This window comes from Cibotium barometz, chromosome 1 (genome assembly GCF_041138505.1).
Source record: "Cibotium barometz isolate CiBa-2024 chromosome 1, ASM4113850v1, whole genome shotgun sequence".
In the NCBI taxonomy this organism is placed as follows: domain Eukaryota; kingdom Viridiplantae; phylum Streptophyta; class Polypodiopsida; order Cyatheales; family Cibotiaceae; genus Cibotium; species Cibotium barometz.
Genome location: NC_141046.1, coordinates 39,366,998 through 39,390,336, shown reverse-complemented (window position 1 = coordinate 39,390,336; position 23,339 = coordinate 39,366,998). Strand labels below are relative to the sequence as shown.

Sequence of the window (23,339 nt, the reverse complement as noted above, 5' to 3'; positions counted from 1 at the left end):
ATACGCATCCGTATTCGTATTCGTATTCGTATTCGTATTCGAATATTGCTTTTTTCGCACGCTTGCAGGCCGGCCGTTCGTGAAGAAATCCGTTAACAGAATCCGCTTTGGGCTAACGGACATCCTCCGGCTTCGTTGCTGTCGTAAAAACGGTTCCATGTCGTAGGTAGCCATCATCATATCTTCTTGCAGGCAACCTGCAATCGTTAATTTGCCGTCCTAATCCACGCGTTTAGATCTGGCCGCAAGCCTTTGTCCAACCAACCGTATATTATACGTATGCACGTATATGTACGTTTGTTGCAGTCTCCTGCAGCATGTCAAAGCCTGCAATAAAATTATGTAGCATTTTTCTTTTGAGAGACATATCAACCGCTGGCATTAATGTGTACCACAATCCACCGTCATGTTATTCTGCAGCATGGTCACTGGTGAACCAGAACCACCATTGATTTGACTCTCCTTTTTCTAAAAATCTTCACATTTTTTTATTTTCAAAAAAACCCATCTTTTTATATATATATAAATCCTTCACCCCTTTAATCACCCACCAGAAGATTTGTCGCTCAATTTTAAGTACCTTAATTTCTCAAACCAATCCTATTATCAACCCAAAATAGAGAACTTTTTAATTGCCCTAGTTTGATTTTGGCTTGCAGCAATAACCTTTAGCCATTGAGAAGGTTAGAAATAGCCATAATACTGAATTCTCCATGTTGAAGCTTCACCCACCTTCCATAGTTAATCTCCCATGTGATCATAGCACATACTTAGATTAGTACAAGCTTGAAAAGGTCTACCCACAACAAATCAAAACCAAAGCACAGTTTTTTTAGAGGCTATTTCAATGACCCATCTATAGTAGTAGCACTACTACAAAATATTGTCCCCTCTTAGGTCATGCATACAAATCATAGTTTAAGTTGAGAAAGGGGAGAGAATTACATTTAAGATGATTAATTATTTTGTTATTATAAACAATTGACGAATTTCTAGTATAATTGTCAGCTCATACATTACATTCAAAGATGATCCCCAAGAAGAGCAACATTGATCACAACATGGGAAGAAAAGCAGGGTGGACATTGGGAAAAGCTCTCCTAAAATTTGTGTTTCTCTCTCCAATCTTTCTTACAATCCTTTTATGTTTTTGGGCAGCATCTGCTGTTCTACGTCCCTTGTCTACAAATCTCTTGAGGGTTTTCTCCAAGGAGGATGCAGATTGCATGGCCCAGTTCAAAGCCAATGATTTCCATGTACAATCAAATGGGTTCACAGACACTCATTTTCACCGCTTGCCACTAAAGCTCGAAGGATCATATGGCAACTGGAAGAGCTACAATACAGTACCTGCTAAGCCTTTGATAGATATTATGAAAAGCAATGGTGACAACAAAGCTGATGATAATCCATCAGCAAGTGCTGGTGCAGCTGATTATCAGGCAAATGAAGAAAAACCTAATTCAAATCTGGTAACCCAAGAGGCTTCAAATGAGAATCATCACCAGCAACAGATCTCCAAAACCGCAGAACAAGTTGCAGCAGAGGAGGTGATAAAGCTAATGGAAGACCTGAGAAGGACTGCATCCTATCACGATGACGCTTACTTGATCAAGTCAGATGTTGGCACAGGGAGAAACCCATCATGTGAAGGCAAAAGGGTGTTCATCTACGACCTCCCGACGAAGTTCAACGCGGATTTGCTCTACCAATGCCATCAGTTGATCCCATGGTCAAACATGTGTGACTACCTATCAAACTCTGGCATGGGCAAAGTGATAGAAGATCATCCATCACAAGTGGAGGGGTCAGAAGAAATTCTAGTCCCAGAAGGCCATTGGTATCAGACCCATCAATACTCATTAGAGATCATCTTCCATGAGAGGTTGAAGCAATACCCATGTTTGGTTGCAAACCCACAACATGCCAACCTCTTCTACATACCCTACTATGGAGGGCTTGATGTGCTGAGATGGCATTTTGTGGAAAATGTGAGCAATTCACAGAGAGATGAGCTGGGGTTGGAGCTCATAAGTTGGTTGAAAGGGCAGCCCACATGGGTTAAGAACAATGGGGCTGATCATGTTCTTGTGTTGGGCAAGATTTCATGGGATTTTCGCCGATGGAAGAATGACAATGGGTGGGGCAGCAGATTGTTGTTGCAGGAGGAGATGCAGAATCTCACCAAGCTGATGATAGAGAGGCAACCATGGCATGAGCATGATGTGGGGGTTCCCCATCCAACCTTCTTCCATCCAAGGCATGACAGGGACTTAAGGGCATGGCAAGGACACATCGATGGGGCCAAGAGGAGGCATCTTGTGAGCTTCGCCGGTCAACCCCGCCCGCAGCAGACTGAGAGCATAAGGTCTCACTTGATCAATCAATGTGTAAACAGCATTAATGGATCTAAAGATTCATCTTGCTACTTCTTGCAATGCACTGCAAATGCATGCTTGCAACCCAACACTACAATGCAGCTCTTTATCCACTCAGAATTTTGTTTGCAACCCCCAGGTGACAGTCCTACAAGACGGTCCATCTTCGACTCTCTCATAGCAGGGTGCATTCCTGTGCTCTTTGATCCTTACAGTGCCTACTATCAGTACCCATGGCACCTACCTGCAGACCCAACATCATACTCGGTCTATTTTCCTGCTAATGATGTGAGAGAAGGAAAGATTAATGTGATTGAAGAGCTCCGGAAGATACCTAAGAGTGTGAGAGAGGAGATCAGGCTTAGGATTATCTATGATATTATGCCAGGGTTAGTCTATGCTAAGCCTGGTGCGAGGCTCAGGGAGGTGGAAGATGCATTTCTAATCTCTCTACGAAGCTTGTTTTCCAGGGTATACCACAGGCTTAACAACAGTTTTGCAGCGGCCTAATTACCATATAGCCTCAACTCTTATAATTAGTGGGGGCGTCAACTTTCTGTTAGTGGGCTCTTTGTACACTACATGCATGTATCAACGCAAGCTCTTATTTCTTTTTCTTTTTGAAGCATCATCATCGGTAATCCAAGCTAATTGATGATGCGATCATAATTATGGTTTCCTCACGCTGGCAACTGGCGTGCAGGATTGGATCAACAATTAATTAAATAAAATAGCATGGAAGGCGATCCTTGAATTTCGATCCATCAAAAATTTATCTATTTCTCTGCTCTCTGATCTCCAGCTATTGGTTGAAAGATTTTCGGAACCGATAGATCTGATTGTTTAATTGCTATGTGCTCCATTGATGAATTATATGAAATCAAGCCCGCATGCGTCATCGAATTTCTGTCTAAAGTTCAAATTCTTTCCTGGCGTAACTTCGTTATCTTCTTTAATTCCAGTTAATATATCCGAGTTAGTAGTATTATTATAGTTGCTAAATAACTTTTTTAATTAATTAGTTGGTTGAACGGAGCGTGAACCGTAGAAAAAAAAAAAAGCTGGGTGAGTGCGCCCACGGAGAGAGAGAAGGAGATACTCATGGAGGGAGCATGGAAAACCAAATCTAGTTTCCACCTACCTTATCAGCTAGGCTTGCTATATATTAATTACCAATTTTTTTTATCTCAAACCATGTGTAAGAGACTAAGAAAGCAGACAAATAAGTGTAGAAGAAAGCAATGTGTTAGAGTTTTCATCGAACGAAGCGTCTACATGGGTCGATTTTTTGCCCAATGTCTATGCATGCTACCTTTTACCCAACGCCCAATGCCCATGCAGGCCACTTGCAATATCCCCCATGAGCCCCGCATATAATAGATGAGTGGTTGTACAATAAGGCTCCTCACTTTGGGATCGTGTCATGTGGATGGGACACCCTTGAGGTAGGTCAATCGAGTTATACTTCAAGTCGCATCATCCCAAGTGGCAGTCACTAGACACTCGGGAGGAGGTAACTCGATCGAGTTACTAAACCTACCACCTGGAATACTACCGATGACCACGTAACTTGATCCCTTCTCAAGGTAGGTCAGGGGCACCCTTGAGGTAGGTCAATCAAGTTATACTTCTAGTCGAATCATCCCCCAAGTGGCAGTCACTAGACACTCGGGAGGTAACTTGGTCGAGTTACTAAACCCACCACTTGGAATAAAACCGATGACCACGTAACTCGATGGAGTTACGTGGTGGACATCCACAAGATACTATGTACCTCGACCGAGTTATATAATGGACATCCATGTATGGTCGATCGAGGTAGGAGGTGGACATTCATGTAAAATCGATCGAGTTACCTAGTGGACACCCAACATCGAACTCGATCAATATACAAGCTCTTACATGGATGTCCAATATGTAACTCGACCGAGTTACTACATAAACCCTCGGGGGGTGCACTACTAGAAAATCCTAGGTATCACCTGTGTTCAAGAGGTATTAAAAAAACCCCTCGACTAAAAATTTTCCCTCAATAAAACAACCCCTCTTTACTTATGAACTAAATGATTTTTTTCTAAAGTGGAATTAAAAAAACCCTCATGTTAATGTAATCGTGTTAATTTTTCTCAATGTATCTAATTAAAAAACCCCTCCTGTTGAACTCACGTGGTACACTAACATTTTTTGAGGTGAACCCCCCGAGCATAAACCATGGCATTCATGTACATTAAGCATGCACCTCGCGAGCGATGACTATGTAAAGAAAGAAAAAAATAAAAAAACAAAAAATAAAATCCGCGTAACTCGACCGAGTTACAGGAATACCCAACCAATGATGGACATGCGTGCAACTCGACCACGTTTTGCGAATCAAAAAATTCTCAAAAAAATCAAAATTTTAATTTTTCATGTAACTCAATCGAGTTACATGGATGATGGACCCGTGTGTAGCTTGACAACGTTACAAAGGAAAAGAAAAAATTCCAAAAAAAATAAATTTTTAATTTTCCACATAACTCCATCGAGTTATGTGGGTACCCAATCTATGATAGATAAGTGTTTTTTTATTTCAACTTTTGCGAAGGAAAGAAAAAAATTGGAAAAAAGCAAATTTTCATTTTTTCATGTAACTAGATTGAGCTACGTAGATGTGTGCAACTCAATGATGTTACAAAGAAAAGAATAAATCCAAAAAAAGAATAATTATTTACTTAACTTGACCGAGTTATGTGTATACCCAACCGCCGATGATGGACACGTGTGCAGCTCAATGCCACGGTGTTGCAAAGGAAAGCAAAAAATCCAAAAAAAACAATTTTCCACGTAACTCGGTCGAGTTACGTGGGTACCCAACTCATGATGGACACATGTTTTTTAATTCGTGATAGGTATTTTTAAAAATATATATATAATTTCCATGTAACTCCATCGGGTTATGTAAATATCCATTGAATGGTCGCCATGTGTGCCATGTTGCCGAATCCAAATTATTTAGTCTTTTCACAGAACTCGACCTTGTTACGTGGATAACCATTTGATAATTGACACGCGTACATTTAGTTTTTTTTTTCGTGGATTTTATGGAACTCGGTCGAGTTATACGACAACCAATTGTGGAATGCCACATGTTCCTTGTCTCAAACCCTAACCTTGACTCAACTGGGATATAAAAGCCCTAATTTCCCCCCCTCCTTCTGACTGTTCATTGTTCACTCTTAGAGCTCCTTGTCTCCTTAATCTACATTAGCTTTTCACATAATCATTCACCCTAATCTTCATTATGTCTTCCCTAATCTCCATCTTTTTTCGCCCTCCTTCTCATTGTTTACTCTTAGAGCTCTCTCCCTCTCTCGCTAATCTACATTAGCTTTTCACATAATCATTCAACTAATCTCTATTAGGTTTTTCCTAATCTCCATTAGACATTTTGATCCCTTCCACACCTAGGTTAGGTTTTTCCTAATCTCCATTAGACATTTTGATCCCTTCCACACCTAGGTTAGGGTTTTCATTAGGGTGGCCTCACATCATCCTCTTTTATCATGGACTTACACAAGTCCATTGAGGACTTACACAAGTCCATTGAGGACCTCACAGCCGCGATTCACCGTAAGCTATCGACAATCCGTGCGAGTGCAGGGTGACAGACACACCATCTACCTTGCACATAATGCTAGACCTAGAGGTGGTGTCCTCCTCCTTACACAGCCTAGGTAGCATCGTTGTTGTAGACGAGTGGCTACAAAGGTAGCATATCATTAAAGTTTCGTGTGGCTACAACAATAGCCATGTGGCTACTATCTAGCTTGCGCATCATGGTGGACCTAGAGGTGATGTTGTCCTCCTTACACAGCCTAGGTAGTATCATTTCTATAGATGAGTGGCTACAAAGCTAGCATACCATTAAAGTTTCATGTGGCTTGTCCTACCGCCGCAAGGTGGACAAGCTCCTTGGCATTAGGGATTCTGTTTTAGATCTATTTAGATATGGCCAAGGAGTTTGTCCTGTGGTTGGGAAACCGCTTCTTATTTCCAGGTGCTCCCACCCAACCACGGTAGCACATATCCATAGCCAATATGTAGCTGCTTATGGGAGGATGTCGCATCATCGTCAGATTCCCTTATACTTTGCAAAGTATTATATGTGGAGTTTGTATTGGAACTGGAGGTGGACTATAGTATTGCTCGTCCTGAGGTGGTGCGGGTAGGGGTCGCTTAGGTGAGCAGGGTAGGCCACGATCCCCTCGACCCTTTGAGTTGTTGAGGAAGACCCGAACTTTGTGTCACTTCTGACTGTTTAAGGCTCTTGAAACACAGATTGGGGTCAAGTATGGCTTGGTCTATAGAGAGCATCCAGCAGGTGGTGCGGTTATTTTCATAGACAACACTTATAGTGAGGTTGTTACCTATCTTTAATTAGTTTACTTACATATATGTTAATTTCTCATGCATTTTTTCTATATATCTTATTCGTGTTTTCTCTTTCATGTAGACACCACCTACACATTATACTATAGAGCCAACATTATTAGAGGTAGTGCAGAGACTGACTATACAGGTCGAGCATATGAGGTTGGAGATGGAGTAGTAGATGAGAGCACAGATGGGAGAGCAAAGACAAAGGCTATATGAGGAGGGCACGAGGCACCACATAGCCAAGGCGCCATTTTTTTCAGTAGTCTCGACAGATTGCTTGTAGTCAAGGAGTCCGTTAGTGACCCTTATCTTTTCGTATATCCTCGGCCTCCATCGGAGATCCTAGCATGACTACCATTTGCTGAAGAGGTCCTATTCTATGAGAGGGAGAGTGCTTAGTTTGTTTTTAGCCCCTCGATGCTAGGTGCATACACACTAGGATGTGGTCACTTCTACCACCTCTCTTGCATCTCCTTCCAGGTGGACGGGCTAGATGCCCAGTCTATAGATATGACATCGATCAAGCTACCTATTGAGTTTGGGGTATTAACGATCTTTTCCTAGGCACATGGGAGATCAATCCACAAATATGGCGGGGCCGGTCTCTCACATGACACAAGAGGACTTGCTGGCCATTACTCGTGAGTCAGGCATTGAGACCCTCCTGGAGGGCTTTGAGGAGCCAACAAGGTTGGAGTGAACTGAGATAGAGTTCAAGTAGCTATAGGCTTTTCTAGAGGAGAGTAGGCCCACAACAATTGGCTACTTGAACTGAGATAGAGTTCAAGTAGCTATAGGCTTTTCTAGAGGAGAGTAGGCCCACAACAATTGAGCGTGTTGGTGGTGCTAGACCTAGTGGCACATTTTCCCAGACTTATCAACATAGAGTCATGACACTTGAGAGTAGGTTACACGTGTGGAATGGGAGACACGTGTGCATGCTGACTTCACTCTTTGGCTAGAGAGATAGGCCAGACTATGGGCATCACAAGACATAGAGGCCCATAGGGCTCTTAAGGTGGTGCAAACAGACATACTACCATGTGCACCCAAGGTGCAGTCTCCACGTCAGGATTCTACTATTGCCCAACGTGTCATAGAGTTTCCTTGGGGCGGAGCAAGATCAGTTTAGATATTGACTAGATTTGGATAGTGACAGTGACTAAACCTAGAGTACCTAGGCTAGCAATTACTTTTGTTGTCATTATATAATGTTTTTTTTACTGTTGTTTGGCATCTAAGCATAGAGTAGCTGGGCTAGCACCCTTATGTTATAGTTTTATGATTTTTCCTATGCATTATTCTCTTATATTTATATGTCATCCCCTTTTAGTTCCATATAGAAGTGTATCATTTCTCTCTCTCTCTCTCTCTCTCTCCCCCCCCCCAAGAAGGCAAATAAACATTCACACACACGAACATTTCTCTCTCTTTGTCTCTCTCTCTCTCTCTAAGGCACACATGCACACAAATATTCACACACGCACACACACACACACACACACACACACACACACACACACACACTAACACTCACATGCACCTACATAATACAAACAAACATTCACATGCACACATGTACAAACTTATCTAAACATCTCTTTTTCTCTCACCTAATGTTTTATCTCTTTTGGTCTCTATTTGTTTTTTAGAGGAACTTTTTCTCCACATTGCAACCAAATGTACTCCGATAGTGACCAAACTTTGTAAGAGTGAGGATGGGGTCCACAAATACATTATTAACCATTGGTTAGAATCCGCTAAATAGTTATACTTTATTCATTATTCATTATTCAACTGGTATATTTAAAGTATGTTTCACTTAGATGGGGGAGAAAACCCTGGTAAAGGCAAGTCCATTAAGGTAGAATGATACTATCCGAGAGTCTGGAAAGAAGAAAAACTCTCGATGTGGCTAGAGATATAGAAGAACATCATAATCAAGAAAGCTCAAAGAAATACCCTATTTACTACAGAGAATATGTTTCTTAAATCTTTAGGTTGCCTTTGGAAGGGGTCGTGGATGTGCCATCTGCCAAATGAGGATACAGAGTTCTACTTCAGCTCCAAGGGTACGACCAAGGAGTACAAGCTGAATAACCACAAAGAGACTCAGGACAAGCTACACTTCAGATTTTTAATTGAGATGATTTTTTTGACTTATAAAGTTACATACATGTCTAAAAGTGACATCGGCTTGTATCTTTATGCTTCTGTAGGCAACTCGGTGCCATTAGCACACATCTTATTTTAGCAACAACTGAAAGCTAACTCTGAAGCATTGGGCCAATTCCAAGACCAAGATCGGTCTGTATATTTAGTTTATGCATCAGAGAGTTGTGGAGGAAATTCAAAGTCCTAGTACTATTGCTGGTGGTGCCCTCAGATGTTTTCACATGCATAAAGGAAATAAGAAAAATCAACAAAACCCTGTGCTAGAGGAAGTTCCAATGGAAACTCTAGAAGATCAACCTTGGAAGGAATCTGACAAAGGACCTGCACCTCCAGATCCAATTGATACTCATAGGAGCTCCGAATCGGTTCCTTCTTTTTCAGACACTGTGGAGGAAACATTGTGGAGGAAGTGAACCCAGTAATGCTATAAGCTGCCTGCTCTGCTGATATGCCTTCCAGTGTGCCGAATAGATAGTTATAATGCTAGTTGCTTTAAATGCTTAGAAGATAGTCCTTTAGACTGGTCTAGATTCAACAAAAGAGGAGCTACAGCGAAAAGCAAAAGAAGATCTGCAAAACCTCTCTGTCGTCCAACAAAGGGTGCAAACTCTGGAGGCAGAACAGGTCCATTTTCGCAATATCATTAAGCTCCAGGCCAAAGATCTGTCACTCACAGGCCAACCAGGACAAGGTGCAAATACAACAATAGATTTGGGATCTATAACAAAAATATACGAATGCTGAGCTGCAAAGTCAACAACTATTGAGCTAGCATATGTTTGTCTCATGAAGTAACATAAAGCCCAAATCGGGCAAGTTTGCAAGTCTTATAGAGCAGAATTAGTGTTCTTGAAGTTGATGATGATTAAGAAGTCTATGAGTTGTCTGAAGTGATGTGGATACTTATGAAGGTGGCATCCAAGAAATCAAGGACAGTTTATATGTAGGATATATTAAAGAGTTTGAGAGATCCCACTGCCCCCTCCACGCACCGGATTCCAGATTGCTGGGTAGCACCAGAAGTAGCTCCCTCTTGCGCGGGGCAGGGTTTCCCACTCGGGGCGTCCCCTCTAATGTCCAGGCACGAGACTAAGCTAGTGGTCATTCTGAAAACCGAAACCGGGAAAATTTCCCATGCCCGAAAAACGGGGACGATTCTGCCATTTTTAATTTCTTAATGAATTTTTCTAACGAGGTCAAGATACTGAATATCCTTCACTTGAGTAAACCCGATAGAAGGAAAACTGTCACTGACTTGACTTGAAGAAATCAACGCTTTTTTCCTAATTCAAGATCAGGCACAACCGTTGATCTATTCATTTGAGAAGTCTTCAGGTTAGCCTAACCCCATCCGGCCCATGGGTTAGCCACCACCCTACCACTGGAATCGGTAGAACCAAACAATGACTCACCCACCCATAATTGAATGCCTTTCTCAACTTTAGCTTTAGAAAACAGATACGCACACACTCCTCTTTAAAACTTGAACTTATAAAATGATCCATTGAACAAACAATCATTGATCACAGATATCATAACTCAAAATTTCCATCCAGTTCCTTGTTTCTCAAAAATAGGTATCACTCTGGACTCTCCGTCGAGACCAACTGGTCAGCAAACGAGATCGAGTAACAGATTACAATAAACTTTTTCATCATCATACATATATATCTTCCACGACATATGCATGGGTGTCCTAAGCACAGCGAGCCCGTGCATCGCCTGGTCAGAATCCTCGAGGATCCTCCTTAGGTGTCCTAGCACTTCACTCAGGGACCGCTTCGTCGGCCCTTGGACCGCTTCGTCGGCCCTTGCCCATCGTACCGGCGGAAGCACACCATTTTTTACCATACCGAGGCTGGTGGTGGCAGGTTTTTGTCGCGTGAGCCGTCCCCTTTGAACACTCCTCGCCAGCTGTTGCAACCGAACTTCCCTTAGAAAAACACATATACCAAATGCTCCCACCACCAACATTCTGGCGTAAGACAGTCCTTTAAGAAAATAGGGTTTCTATGCAAGTTTTCAATTTTGATTTTCTTTTGAATACAATGAGTATATCTTAAATCCGTATCCAAGACTTCTAGATCGTAGGTCTGAATTCCAAACAGAATTCCTTTTGAATACAATGAGTATATCTTAAATCCATATCCAAGACTTCTAGATCACAGGTCTGAATTCTAAACAGAATTCCTTGAATTTTGTAACCTTGATCCTCAGATCAAAATCAAAGGGTCTCAACTTAGTTTCAGATTCGGTGGGTGATTTGAGTGTATTTTTTCTGAACTGGTCACATTGTCTTTCCTTGAAACTGACGAAGGAGTTTGGTCTTGGTCATAGCCTGATTCAGGATTTGAGTCTGGTAAGGTTCTTCCTGAAACATCTTTCTCAAAAGGGGTGATATTTCAATTTCTATTTTTTTTTGAATTTCATTCATTGAATATTTACTTAACTGATTTCTAAACTAATCACGAATTCCTATGAAGAATAAATTAATCATTTATCTGAAATTCTGACTTTGATAGTTTTTTTTTCTGAGTTTTCTCTCATTACCATCCGAGTGAATATGAAACGATAGAATTTTTCTCTCACAGAGTATTTACTTATTCATTTATCAATTATTCATGGAAATTAAACATAGAATTAAAGAGAACTCTAATTTTGATATAAAAATCATTTATGCATAAAATCAATTTTGATGAAAGTAACACTTTTATAATAAAAAAAATCTTTTATGCATCACTTTATGCATAAAAATCAATATTGGTGAAAGTAACACTTTTATAATTAAAAAAATCTTTTGTGCATCATTTTATGCATAAAATACAATTTTGATGAAAGTAACACTTTTATAATAAAAAAATTTCTTTTCTGCATCACTTTATGCATAAAAATCAATATTGATGAAAGTAACACTTTTATAATTAAAATATTCTTTTATGCATCACTTTATGCATAAAATAAATATTGATGAAAGTAACACTTTTATAGTAAAAAAATTCTTTTATGCATCACTTTATGCATAAAAATCAATATTGATGAAAGTAACACTTTTATAATAAAAAAAATTCTTTAAAGCATCACTTTATGCATAAAAATCAATATTGATGAAAGTAACACTTTTATTAAAAAAATTCTTTTATGCATCACTTTATGCATAAAAATCAATATTGATGAAAGTAACACTTTTATATAAAAAATTCTTTTATGCATAAAAATCAATATTGATGAAAGTAACACTTTTATTAAAAAAATCTTTTATGCATCACTTTATGCATAAATATCAATATTGATGAAAGTAACACTTTTAGAATACACATACGGAGGGGATTACTCTTTTTGAATAACATAGAATGAAAATAACACTTTTAGAATACACAAACGGAGGGGATTACGCTTTTTGAATAACATAAAGATAAAACTTATTTCCTTAAAATTAAGAAAATTTTGCCATAACCTCCTTTGAATGGCTGTCCATTTTTTAATTTTTACATTCTAAATCTACTTAGAATTTACCCCAAGTTGAATTTAGCACTCTAATCTAATCAATTCTCATTTTTTTAAGAGTAAACAATATGAAAAGTTTAACTCTATTTATTTGATTACACATCTTGGATAAAGAAGTGCTAAATTCAATGAAGAGAAGGGGGAAGCCTTTCCATCAAGGCATAATATCCAATTTCACATTAAAAAAAACAAGAAATCAGAAAACCATAGAATAGAATTAAAAAAAGTAGAATTTCTAGCTTACATGGAGTTTTGTGAGCTTTCCTTTGGCTTGAGGGATTGAGGGATTTTGGTTCTACTCTTGCTTGGATCAAGAGTGGCCACCAATTCTTTGTAGAGGAATTAGTCAAAAACAAATGAATTATCAATAAATTCAATGTTTTTGGCTTTTGGGAGGAGTAGAGTAACAGTGCATAAAACACTATAAAGCTTCTACAAAGGGGGAGGCTTCTATTTATAGGAAAAAATGAGCCTCTAACTAAGCAAACTGATTCTAGAATTTTTGAGATTAGTTTGGTCTTTGACCATTTTTGGGTCAGTTTAGTTCATTTTTTGGATCCAGTTTTGAATTAGGAGAGAGGAGAGATGAAATATCTAATTTTAATGATTCAAAATTGAAAAGCAATGATGAGAAAAAGGCGAATTCAATATTAGATAAAATGGAAAAAATCTTGCATTTTGGGAATGACACTTTAATCTTGTTCTTACGATATCTTAAACATACAAACTCCAACTTTGTCGAAGATCAAAGATCGAGATTCTACTCCTCAAGCGCTTTCCAATGATATGCCATATGAGGGGGTTTTGATAAAAGCTTTTGCCCATGTTTTTAATGGGAATGGGATTTTTCCCATTTCATCTAATATTGACTTGGCGCCTACTTCATGAGGGGGAATCCCTATCCTGAGGTGTCAAAAATCAGTTTTTTAACTATTTTCCTTGGTCCTTAGTCTACTCTTCATCTTATGTGAACATTAACTCATTTTTTTGGGGGGGTTTTCTTTTATTTTTCAATTTATCTCTTCCCTACATTTGGATTAATCTTCTTGGTCCATAGGAACCTTAATCTAAAATTTTCAGAAAATTTGGACCCTTAGGCTAAGGCCTTTTAAATAGATTTTATTTCTAATGCATCTTCTGAAATTCTTTTTGAACTTCTGTTTCGGGGGAATTTATTTTAATAAGAAGAGATATTTTTCCATCCAAAAATATCTAAAAACTAAATAACCTCTCTCTAGAATATTTTCTCTCTCTAGGTAGAAACAAGATCTTTTATTATTCTGAAGAGGGGATTGATTACAGGGGAAGATACTGGACATCTTGAGGGCTGGGGAGGAATCTTACACTCTCTTCCACTTGAAAAACGCGAGATGTCCTCATCTCGCAAACTGGGGGTAATCCCGCAACAATTCAGCTTCTTTCTCCCAGGTGGCATCTTCAAAAGGATAGAACTTCCATTTGACCAATAATTCTCTCAGAATTCTGTTCCTGAGAACCTTCTCTCGAACATCAAGGATTTATTCAGGTTGGAGTTCCATCTGCCCTTGGGTTGAAGAAGTTAAGATTTCATCACATCAAGCATATGATTCGGGCTTGGTATATACTTTTTAAGTAGGCTGACATGAAATATATTATGTACTTTGAGATGAGGAGGTAGAAGAAGCTCATAGGCTAAGTCACCTACTTTCTTTGTAATCAAATATGGCCCACAATACCTGGGGGATAACTTCTTGTACTTCCCAAGAGATAGAGAACTTCTTGTGGGGCGTACTCGAATGAAGACCATATCTACTTCTTTGAATTTTTTGTTTGTCCTCTTCTTATCTGCATACTGCTTTTGTCTATCCTTGGCAGCTTTTATATCTTTGCGAATTGACTGCATCTACTGCTCCATGTCGTCAAGCATCTGTCTAGACATCTCGCTCCTAATCAATGGGTTGGACCAAGTTAATGGAGTTAAGCGTTCTTGTCCATACAGAGCTTTGAAAGGGCTCATCCCGATACTTCGGTGATAAGAATCATTGTAGGCAAACTCGACTAGGTGCAGATAGCTTAGCCATTTCTTGGGTTCCCTACCACATTGCATGACTGAAGAATATCTTACTTGGTTTACCCTTTTTGTTTGACCGTCGATCGCGGGGTGGTAAGCTGTGCTGAGATCCAAGAAAGTTCCTACTGCTTTGAAAAATGCAGTCCAAAATCTTGACGTGAATTTAGGATCTCGATCACTTATTATTCTTCTGGGTAGGCCATTCAATCTGAAGATTTCTTTGAGAAACACTCTGGCCACATCCACTGCAGTGTAGGTTTCTTTTACTGGAATCAGATGGGCAACTTTGGTTAGTCTATCAACTACCACAAAGGTGGAGTTGTAACCTGATTGCACTGAAGGTAATCCAGTAATAAAATCCATACTGATACATTCTCACTTCATATGTCTAATGGTGGATGTAACTTCCCAGGCATTTTTACTCTCTCGACTTTAACTTTCTGACATGTCAGACATTAACGTACATGATTAAGTACATCCTTTCTGACATGTCAGACATTAACGTACATGATTAAGTACATCCTTTTTTAGACCAGGCCAAAAAAAGCTTTTCTTTACAGACATGTAGGTCTTGATGAAACCTGGATGTCCTGCAATAAGGCTGTCTCATGGGCTTCATTCAAAATTTGACCCTTAGTCCCCTCACATTGGGAATGCATAGCCTGTGATTATAATACATAATTCCATCATCCAGGCTGTACCCTTGAACTCGGTTCAACTCCTGTGGAGTTATGCTTTCCTTCATAAGTAGTGTAGCAATAGGGCCAAAGAATCTATCCTGCATGATCTTCTCTCTTGCTTCATTAATCAAAGGATTTGACACTACAGTAATTGCAAGCAAGGAGGCTTTTCTACTGAGGGCATCTACTACCACATTTTCTCTATTTGAGCGGTACTTGATTTAAAAATCAAATTCTTGCAGGGTCTACATCCACCCTCTTTGGCGCATGTTGAGATCCTTCTGAGTGAAGATCCACTTTAAGCTCTGATGATTTGTCACATCAAAGTGAATCTTTGACCCAGTAGGTAATGTCTCCACAACTTTCAGAGCATAGAAAACTGAAAGTAGTTCCAGGTCGTGGAAAGCATAATTCCTCTCATGTGTTCTGAGTTTTCGGGATTCATAGGCCACTGCATGACCTTCCTGCATGAGTGCACCTCTCCCAGGGCAAAACCACTGGCATCAGCAGTTACTACCTCAAAGGGTAGAGAGAAATCTGGCAACTTCAAAACGGGATTGGTTACCAAGGCGGTCTTCAGCTTACCTCAAAGGGTAGAGAGAAATCTGGCAACTTCAAAACGGGATTAGTTACCAAGGCAGTCTTCAGCTTATCAAAAGCACTCTGGCACCTGGTAGACCATTGAAACGGGATATTCTTCTTGAGAAGATTAGTCAGGGGGAAGCTATGAGAGCATACTCAGGTATAAAAATTCTATACCAACCAGTTCGTCCCAAGAATCCTCTGACTTCTTTCACTGTCTTTGGTTCAGGCCAATCTATGATTGCTTGAACTTTAGCGGAATCTGGAGAAATCCTGTCTTTGGATACCAGAAAGCCCAAGTATTCAACATGGTTGGTAGAGAAAGTGCATTTGCTCTTTTTTGCAAAGAGTTGGTGCTTCCTTAGAATCTCAAAAACTTTTCGGACATGAGCTTCATGGTCAGATGCATTCTTTGAGTAAATGAGAATATCATCAAAGAAAACAAGAATAAAATCATCCAAGTATTCTCTGAGAATGTCCTACATTAGGCGATTAAATGTAGCTGAGGCATTTGTCAATCCAAACGTCATGACAGTGAATTCATAATGCCCATAGCGAGTAGTATTGATGGCTGTCTTTGGGATATCTTGATCTGGTAATACCCTGATTTGAGATCTATCTTTGTGAAGATCTGGGCTCCATTTAGCCTGTACAGAAGCTCATCAATTCTGGGGATAGGATATTTATTCTTAACTATCAGCTGGTTGAGACCTCTGTAATCCACACAGAGTCTTAACGTTACATCCTTCTTTTTCTGAAAGAGAACTGGTGCTCCCCAAGGTGAAACACTTGGTCTTACAAACACTTGTTCTAACAGTTGTCTAAGATGTTCCTTGAGTTTGATGGCTTCAAGAACTGGCATTTTGTACGTGCGTTGGGCTACTGGCTGAGCTCCGGGGGTCAATTCTATCACATGATCTACTTCCTGAATTGGAGGCATCTCAGTTAGCTCTGCTGGGAATAAATCATCATATTCACTTAATAATTCTGGTTCTTTAGCCTTTAACTTTGTGTACATAAATGAGTTGCTTCTTTCTAAGTCCTTTCAGTAATCTAGAAGCTTTTACTAAAATTGCAGATCTGGGGATCCAAAAATTCAAGTTCCTTGAACTTTGTTCCCGTGAAGGTCATGGCGGAAGGAAATGGTTCCATTGTGACAGTGTATGTCAGCTTGATTTTTGTGGAGCCAATCCATTCCAAGGATTCCATCGAAAACTCCCAAAGGTAAGACTCTGAACTGGCAGCAGTTACATTACCATCTAGATTGAACTGAATACGATGATCTGTCTCAAGGTGAGTGAAAAGAATCTTCCCACTGGCCAATTCAACTTGCATAGGTTTCCCTGATTTTTGTTCTAAGACTAGCTTATGCAAGCATCCTGGGAAAATAAATGAATGAGTACTGCCTGAATCAATCAAAAGCTTAAAAGGCTTACCCTGATACTCAGCTGGAGTATGGATGATAGAGAATTGACGATTTGGCCCTTGGTTTTCAATTGCTGCATAAATATGTCCTCTTTCCTCTTCCGCTACTTCTGCTATTGTGACTGCTTTGGCTGCTACTGCAGACTAGGGCGGAACTCTTTCTCTTTGGTTACCCTAGTTCTGGGAAGGAGTTCTGAGACTACTCTGAACAGAGGCAGATGGCTCAGCTGGAGTTCTCCTGGGATTGCCTTGATTTTGGCGAGATAGACCCTGATTTGACTGATACAAAGGGGTTGGTCTCTACACTCTCGGTCCTTGACTTCCCTGTCCCCTTGACATGGCAGGAGTCGGGCAGTCTTTCAGTTGGTGACCAAAACCCTGACATCCAAAACACTGGTTCTCACTTCTGAGCTCATCCCTTTGCATCCTTGAAAGAGGTGGGGCTCCTAAGAAAGTATTCTATGGGAAGGGTCTTCCTTCACTTCTGAATCTCCCAGTATCTTGATTCTGATTTGGGCCTTGTTGCCTCTTTGTTGGGGATGGAAAGTTTGAAGTACTTCTCGGGGTTTGGAATCTTTTAAAGTTAGAGGGTGCAGGCTTTGGCGGAATCTTAACAACAAAGGCTTTGGCAAAGTCCTTTACCATTCTTATAGCTTCGGCCATTGAGACAGGTTTGGCATTCTTCACTAAGGTGTCCAATGGCTCGTTCATTCCTCGAATGAATTTGGCCATCATCTGCTCTTCATCCAATTGTGGGGAATATTTGAGGAGAAGGGCAAAGGCCTGATGGTACTCTTCTCAGTTGTCCGGCTATCCTGCTTCAATTCCAAGAATTCATTCATTTTGGTTTCCAGGAAGCTCGGAGGAGGACAGAACCTTTTCCTAAGGTATGCTTTAAGATTTGACTAGGTTTGGGTATTTCTGTCAAGACGGTTTGTCTCGCAATGGTTCCTCCATGCGACCCTGGCTGTTTCCACAATTTTTAACCTAGCGAGAGCCATCTTGCTTCTTTTGTAGCCAGTTATAGCTAGTTATACAGCCAGTTATAGCCAGTTACAATTTTTAATCTAGCAAGAGCCATCTTGCTTCTCTCGTTATAGCCAGTTATAGCCAGTTTTACAGCAGCCAGTTATAGCCAGTTACATCAAAGTATTCTTCCATAGCCAGTTATACAGCCAATTACATCAAAGTATTCTTCCATAGCCAGTTATAGCCAGTTACATCAAAGTATTCTTCCATTGTCTCAATCCACTTTTCCACTACTTCCATTGCCTCAATCCACTTTTCCACAACTTCACCTAACTGCTCCCCTTCACCCTTGAAGGGACCAGGTTGGGATTTGTGCAAGGCTTTTCGAACATCCGGATCTAACTCTTCCTCATCGGTTAGAGGATCCGGTTACCTTGCACGGGCCGCACGCCTCATGATTCTGACAAAACGAGATTTTCATCAACTTTTAACTTTGACACAACAGATTTATGATTATTTAATTTTTACGATTTATTCTTTAAACAGATAATTATTTCATCATATTTCTTGAAACAAGATTTACTCTGATAATTTTATTAACCATACTCACAATCATGAAAACAATTTGGAATTTTTTTGCAAAACATCGTTTATTATCAAAAGTTTGAGATATATACATAGAGCATCACGGCTCCAAAGTCACTGCCTCAATCCCGTACGCATAAAGAAGCGAAACTGCAAAGGAGACATGCCATGATAAACATGATTTATCACTGAAAGAGGAGGTGCTATAATTCTACTTCTAGGGATAAAGCGGCTAAGAAGCCTAAAAACTCGACAAGAAATTCTAAAATTCCTGGGTGAATGATTAAAGAGTTGTACATAATGAACAACCCCTAGCCTTATCAAGATCATGGCTAAGGAAATATTTTGCCTGAGTCTTTGACGCTGATTGGTATTGATATTAATACATCGTCCTCCAGAGAACCACATATACCGACATCGCTCTACAGGATCAAGAAAGTAAAGACTCTCAAAATGACGTGCGAGTCTCACTCTGCTTACTCGGGTCGTAGCGGAGTTGATGAGATGCTCAAATGCAAAGGCTAATATATCCTGACTCTGGGAGAGTCCAGGAATGCCTGATAGATTTGGGGTATCCATCTTTAAAAAAAAAATTAGTTCAATTTATGAGTTTTGAATTTTTGAAGTTCATTTCAAACATAAACTTAACAAGTGAAACCATTATTTCCCAGATTTATTTTGAAATTTTATGTAATTTTTAATGCTATTTTGTAAATTTACAACAGCGCTCTGATAACAGCCTGTGAGATCCCACTGCCCCCTCCGCGCACCGGATTCCCAATTGCTGGCAGAGTAGAAGCAACTACCTCTTGTGCAGGGCAGGGTTTCCCACTCGGGGCCTCGCCCTCAAATGTCCAGGCATGAGACTAAACTGGTGGTCATTCCTAAAACCGAAACCGAAAAAATTTTCCATGCCCGAAAAACAGGGACGATTCCGTTATTTTTATTTTCTTAACAAATTTTTCTAACGAGGTCAAGATACTGAATATCATTCACCTGAGTAAACCCGATAGAAGGAAAACTATCACTGACTTGACTTGAAGAAATCAACGCTTTTTTTCTAATTCAAGATTAGGCACAACCGTTAATCTATTCATTTGAGAAGTCTTCAGGTTATTATTTAACTATTCGAGTTCTAAGCGTATTCCTATTGTTTAATTTCATTATTAAAACTCTACTGATTCCAGTCTAACCCCATCCGACCCATGGGTTAGCCACCACCCTACCACTAGAATTGGTAGAACCAAACAATGACTCACTCACCCATAATTGAATGCCTTTCTTAACTTTAGCTTTAGAAAACAGATACGCACACACTCCTCTTTAAAACTTGAACTTATAAAATGATCCATTGAACAAACAGTTAATGATTACAGATATCATAACTCAAAATTTTCATCTAGTTCCTTGTTTCTCAAAAATAGGTATCACTCTGGACTCTCCGTCACTCGAGACCAGTTGGTCAGCAACGAGATCTAGTTACAGATTACAATAATTTTTTTCGTCATCATACATATATATCTTCTACGATATACGCATGGGTATCCTAAGCACCGTGAGCCCGTGCATCGCATGGTCAAAACCCTCCAGGATCCTCCTTAGGTGTCTTGGCACTTCACTTAGGGACCGCTTCGTCGGCCCTCGCCCATCGTATCGGGGAAGCACACCATTTTTCACCATACCGAGACTGGTCAAGACCTGGGCAGGTTTTTGTCGCATGAGCCATCCTCCTTTGAACACTCCCCGCCGCCAGCTGTTGTAACTGAACTTCCCTTTAAAAAAAAAAAATGCTCCCTCCAGCATTCTGGCATAAGACTGTCCTTTAAGAAAACAGGGTTTCTATGCAAGTTTTCAGTTTTGATTTTCTTTTGAATACAATGAGCATATCTTAAATCCGTATCCAAGACTTCTAGATCGTAGGTCTGAATTCCAAATAGAATCCCTTGAATTATGTAACCTTGATCCTTAGATCAAAATCAAAGGTCTCAACTTAGTTTCAAATTTGGTGGGTGATTTGAGTGTATTTTTTCTGAACTGGTCACATCGTTTTTCCTTGAAACAGCCTGATTCAAGATTTAAGTCTGGTAAGATTCTTCCTGAACCATCTTTCTTAAAAGGGGTGATATTTCAATTTCTATTTTTTTTGAATTTCATTCATTGAATATTTGCTTAACTAATTTCTAAACTAACACGAATTTCTATGAAGAATAAATTAATCATTTATTTGAAATTCCCACTTTGATAGTTTTTTTTGAGTTTTCTCATTATCATCCGAGTGAATATGAAACTATAGAATTTTTCTCTCACAGAGAATTTACTTATTCAATTATCAATTATTCATGAAAATTAAACATAAAATTAAAGAGAACTCTGATTTTGATATAAAAATCATTTATGCATAAAATCATCTTTGATAAAAGTAACACTTTTATAATTAAAAAAATTCTTTTTTGCATCACTTTATGCATAAAAATCAATATTGGTGAAAGTAACACTTTTATAATAAAAAATTTCTTTTATGCATCATTTTATGCATGAAAATCAATTTTGATATAAGTAACACTTTTATAATAAAAAATTATCTTTTATGCATCACTTTATGCATAAAAATTTAATATTGATGAAAGTAATAATTTTATAATAAAAAAATTCTTTTATGCATCACTTTATGCATAAAAATCAATATTGATGAAAGTAACACTTTTATAATAAAAAAAATCTTTTATGCATCACTTTATGCATAAAAATCAATATTGATGAAAGTAACACTTTTATTAAAAAAACTCTTTTATGCATAAAAATCAATATTGATGAAAGTAACACTTTTATAATAAAAAAATATTTTATGCATCACTTTATGCATAAAAATCAATATTGATGAAAGTAACACTTTTATTTAAAAAAATCTTGTATGCATCACTTTATGCATAAAAATCAATATTGATGAAAGTAACACTTTTATGATAAAAATATTTCCAATATGTATCTTTCTATGCATAGAATGAAAATAACACTTTTAGAATACACAAACGGAGTCAGATCCATATAAGAGAGCCATGGACTCATTTGTTGAGGACCAGCAAGGTCACTCAACCAGATCCATGCCCGGTTTCAGAAAACAACTCTTACTCCTTGTTCCAATATCTTCCACGACGCACGTGTGGGTATCTTCGGCGACCCAGAGCCCGAGCACCGTATGGTCAGCACCCTCTAGGATCCTTCGCAGGTCACCTAGCGCTTCACTCATAGGCCGCTTCCTTGGTCCCTCATCCACCGTACCGGAAGCTCACCATTTAAATCGAACCGAGGCTGGTCAAGACCTCGGTCGACCTTGCTACGCGAGACGTCCTCCATTGACTCTCCGTCAACCATTGCAACTTTATCAGTTAGGTCTCCATGACCTTAATCCATAAGACGGTCAGAATGCTTCCCCAGCATTCTTGACATAAAATAGTCATTTACAAACACGTCACAAAATACAGTTTCTATATCGAACTCTCGTCTTTCCACATTATTCCTCCTCAGTCCACACTCCTCAGTCCACATTACTTATTCCACATTCCATTCATATGTGTACTCATTCTCATCCATTCACTCATGTCGACGACACATTATTTCACATACACATTCACATTCATTATTCTACATACACATCCATGTTCGTACATCCACATCATACATCCAATCCCATATCTGCATTCATACATACACATCCATATCCTCATCCATACATCCACCTCCACATACATATATCCACATCTGTATCTACACCCATACATCCACATCCACTTCCACTTTCACATGCATACATCCACATCTACATGCATACATCCATTTTCACGTCCTTATTCACATCCACATCCGTATCTACACCCATACCCACATTCATTCATACATCCACATCCACATTTACATTCATACATCCATTTTCACATTCCCATTCATACATCGATTTCCACATTCCCATTCATATAACCACATACGCCTTCACATCTATTCTTTTACATCACATCCATTCTCGCCCTATCACAACCCATATACATCTTATCCCATCACATACACTTCTTACCTCATCCCATACACATCTTATCACATCCTAACTCAACTTAGCACATCCTATCACATCTCATACACCTCTTATCATATCTTATCATATCTCATACACATCTTATCACATCCTATCACATCCTATCACTTCTCATACACATCTTATCACATCTTATCACATCTCATATACCTCTTATCACATCCTATCACTTTCCATATGCATCTTATCACATCTCATACACCTCTTATCACATCTTATCGCTTCCCATACGCATCTTATCACATCTTATCACATCTCATACACCTCTTATCACATCCTATCACTTTCCATATGCATCTTATCACATCTCATACACCTCTTATCACATCCTATCGCTTCCCATACGCATCTAATCACATCTTATCACATCTCATACACCTCTTATCACATCCTATCACATCTCATATCTATTTATAGAATACAAGAGAATTCTTATATTTGATATAAGATTTCTCTACACATTTATTTATGCATAAATTCCATTTAAG

General features: G+C 39.1%; 1 protein-coding gene across 1 annotated transcript; it reads left to right on the top strand.

Moving 5' to 3' along the window:
* The first annotated feature begins 860 nt into the window (after positions 1–860).
* LOC147641984 (putative xyloglucan galactosyltransferase GT20) lies at positions 861–3,194 on the top strand. Its single transcript, XM_086822322.1, has one exon. The coding sequence runs from the start codon at positions 1,029–1,031 to the stop codon at positions 2,886–2,888; it is 1,860 nt and encodes a 619-aa protein (XP_086678448.1). The 5' UTR covers positions 861–1,028; the 3' UTR covers positions 2,889–3,194.
* Positions 3,195–23,339: the final 20,145 nt, after the last annotated feature.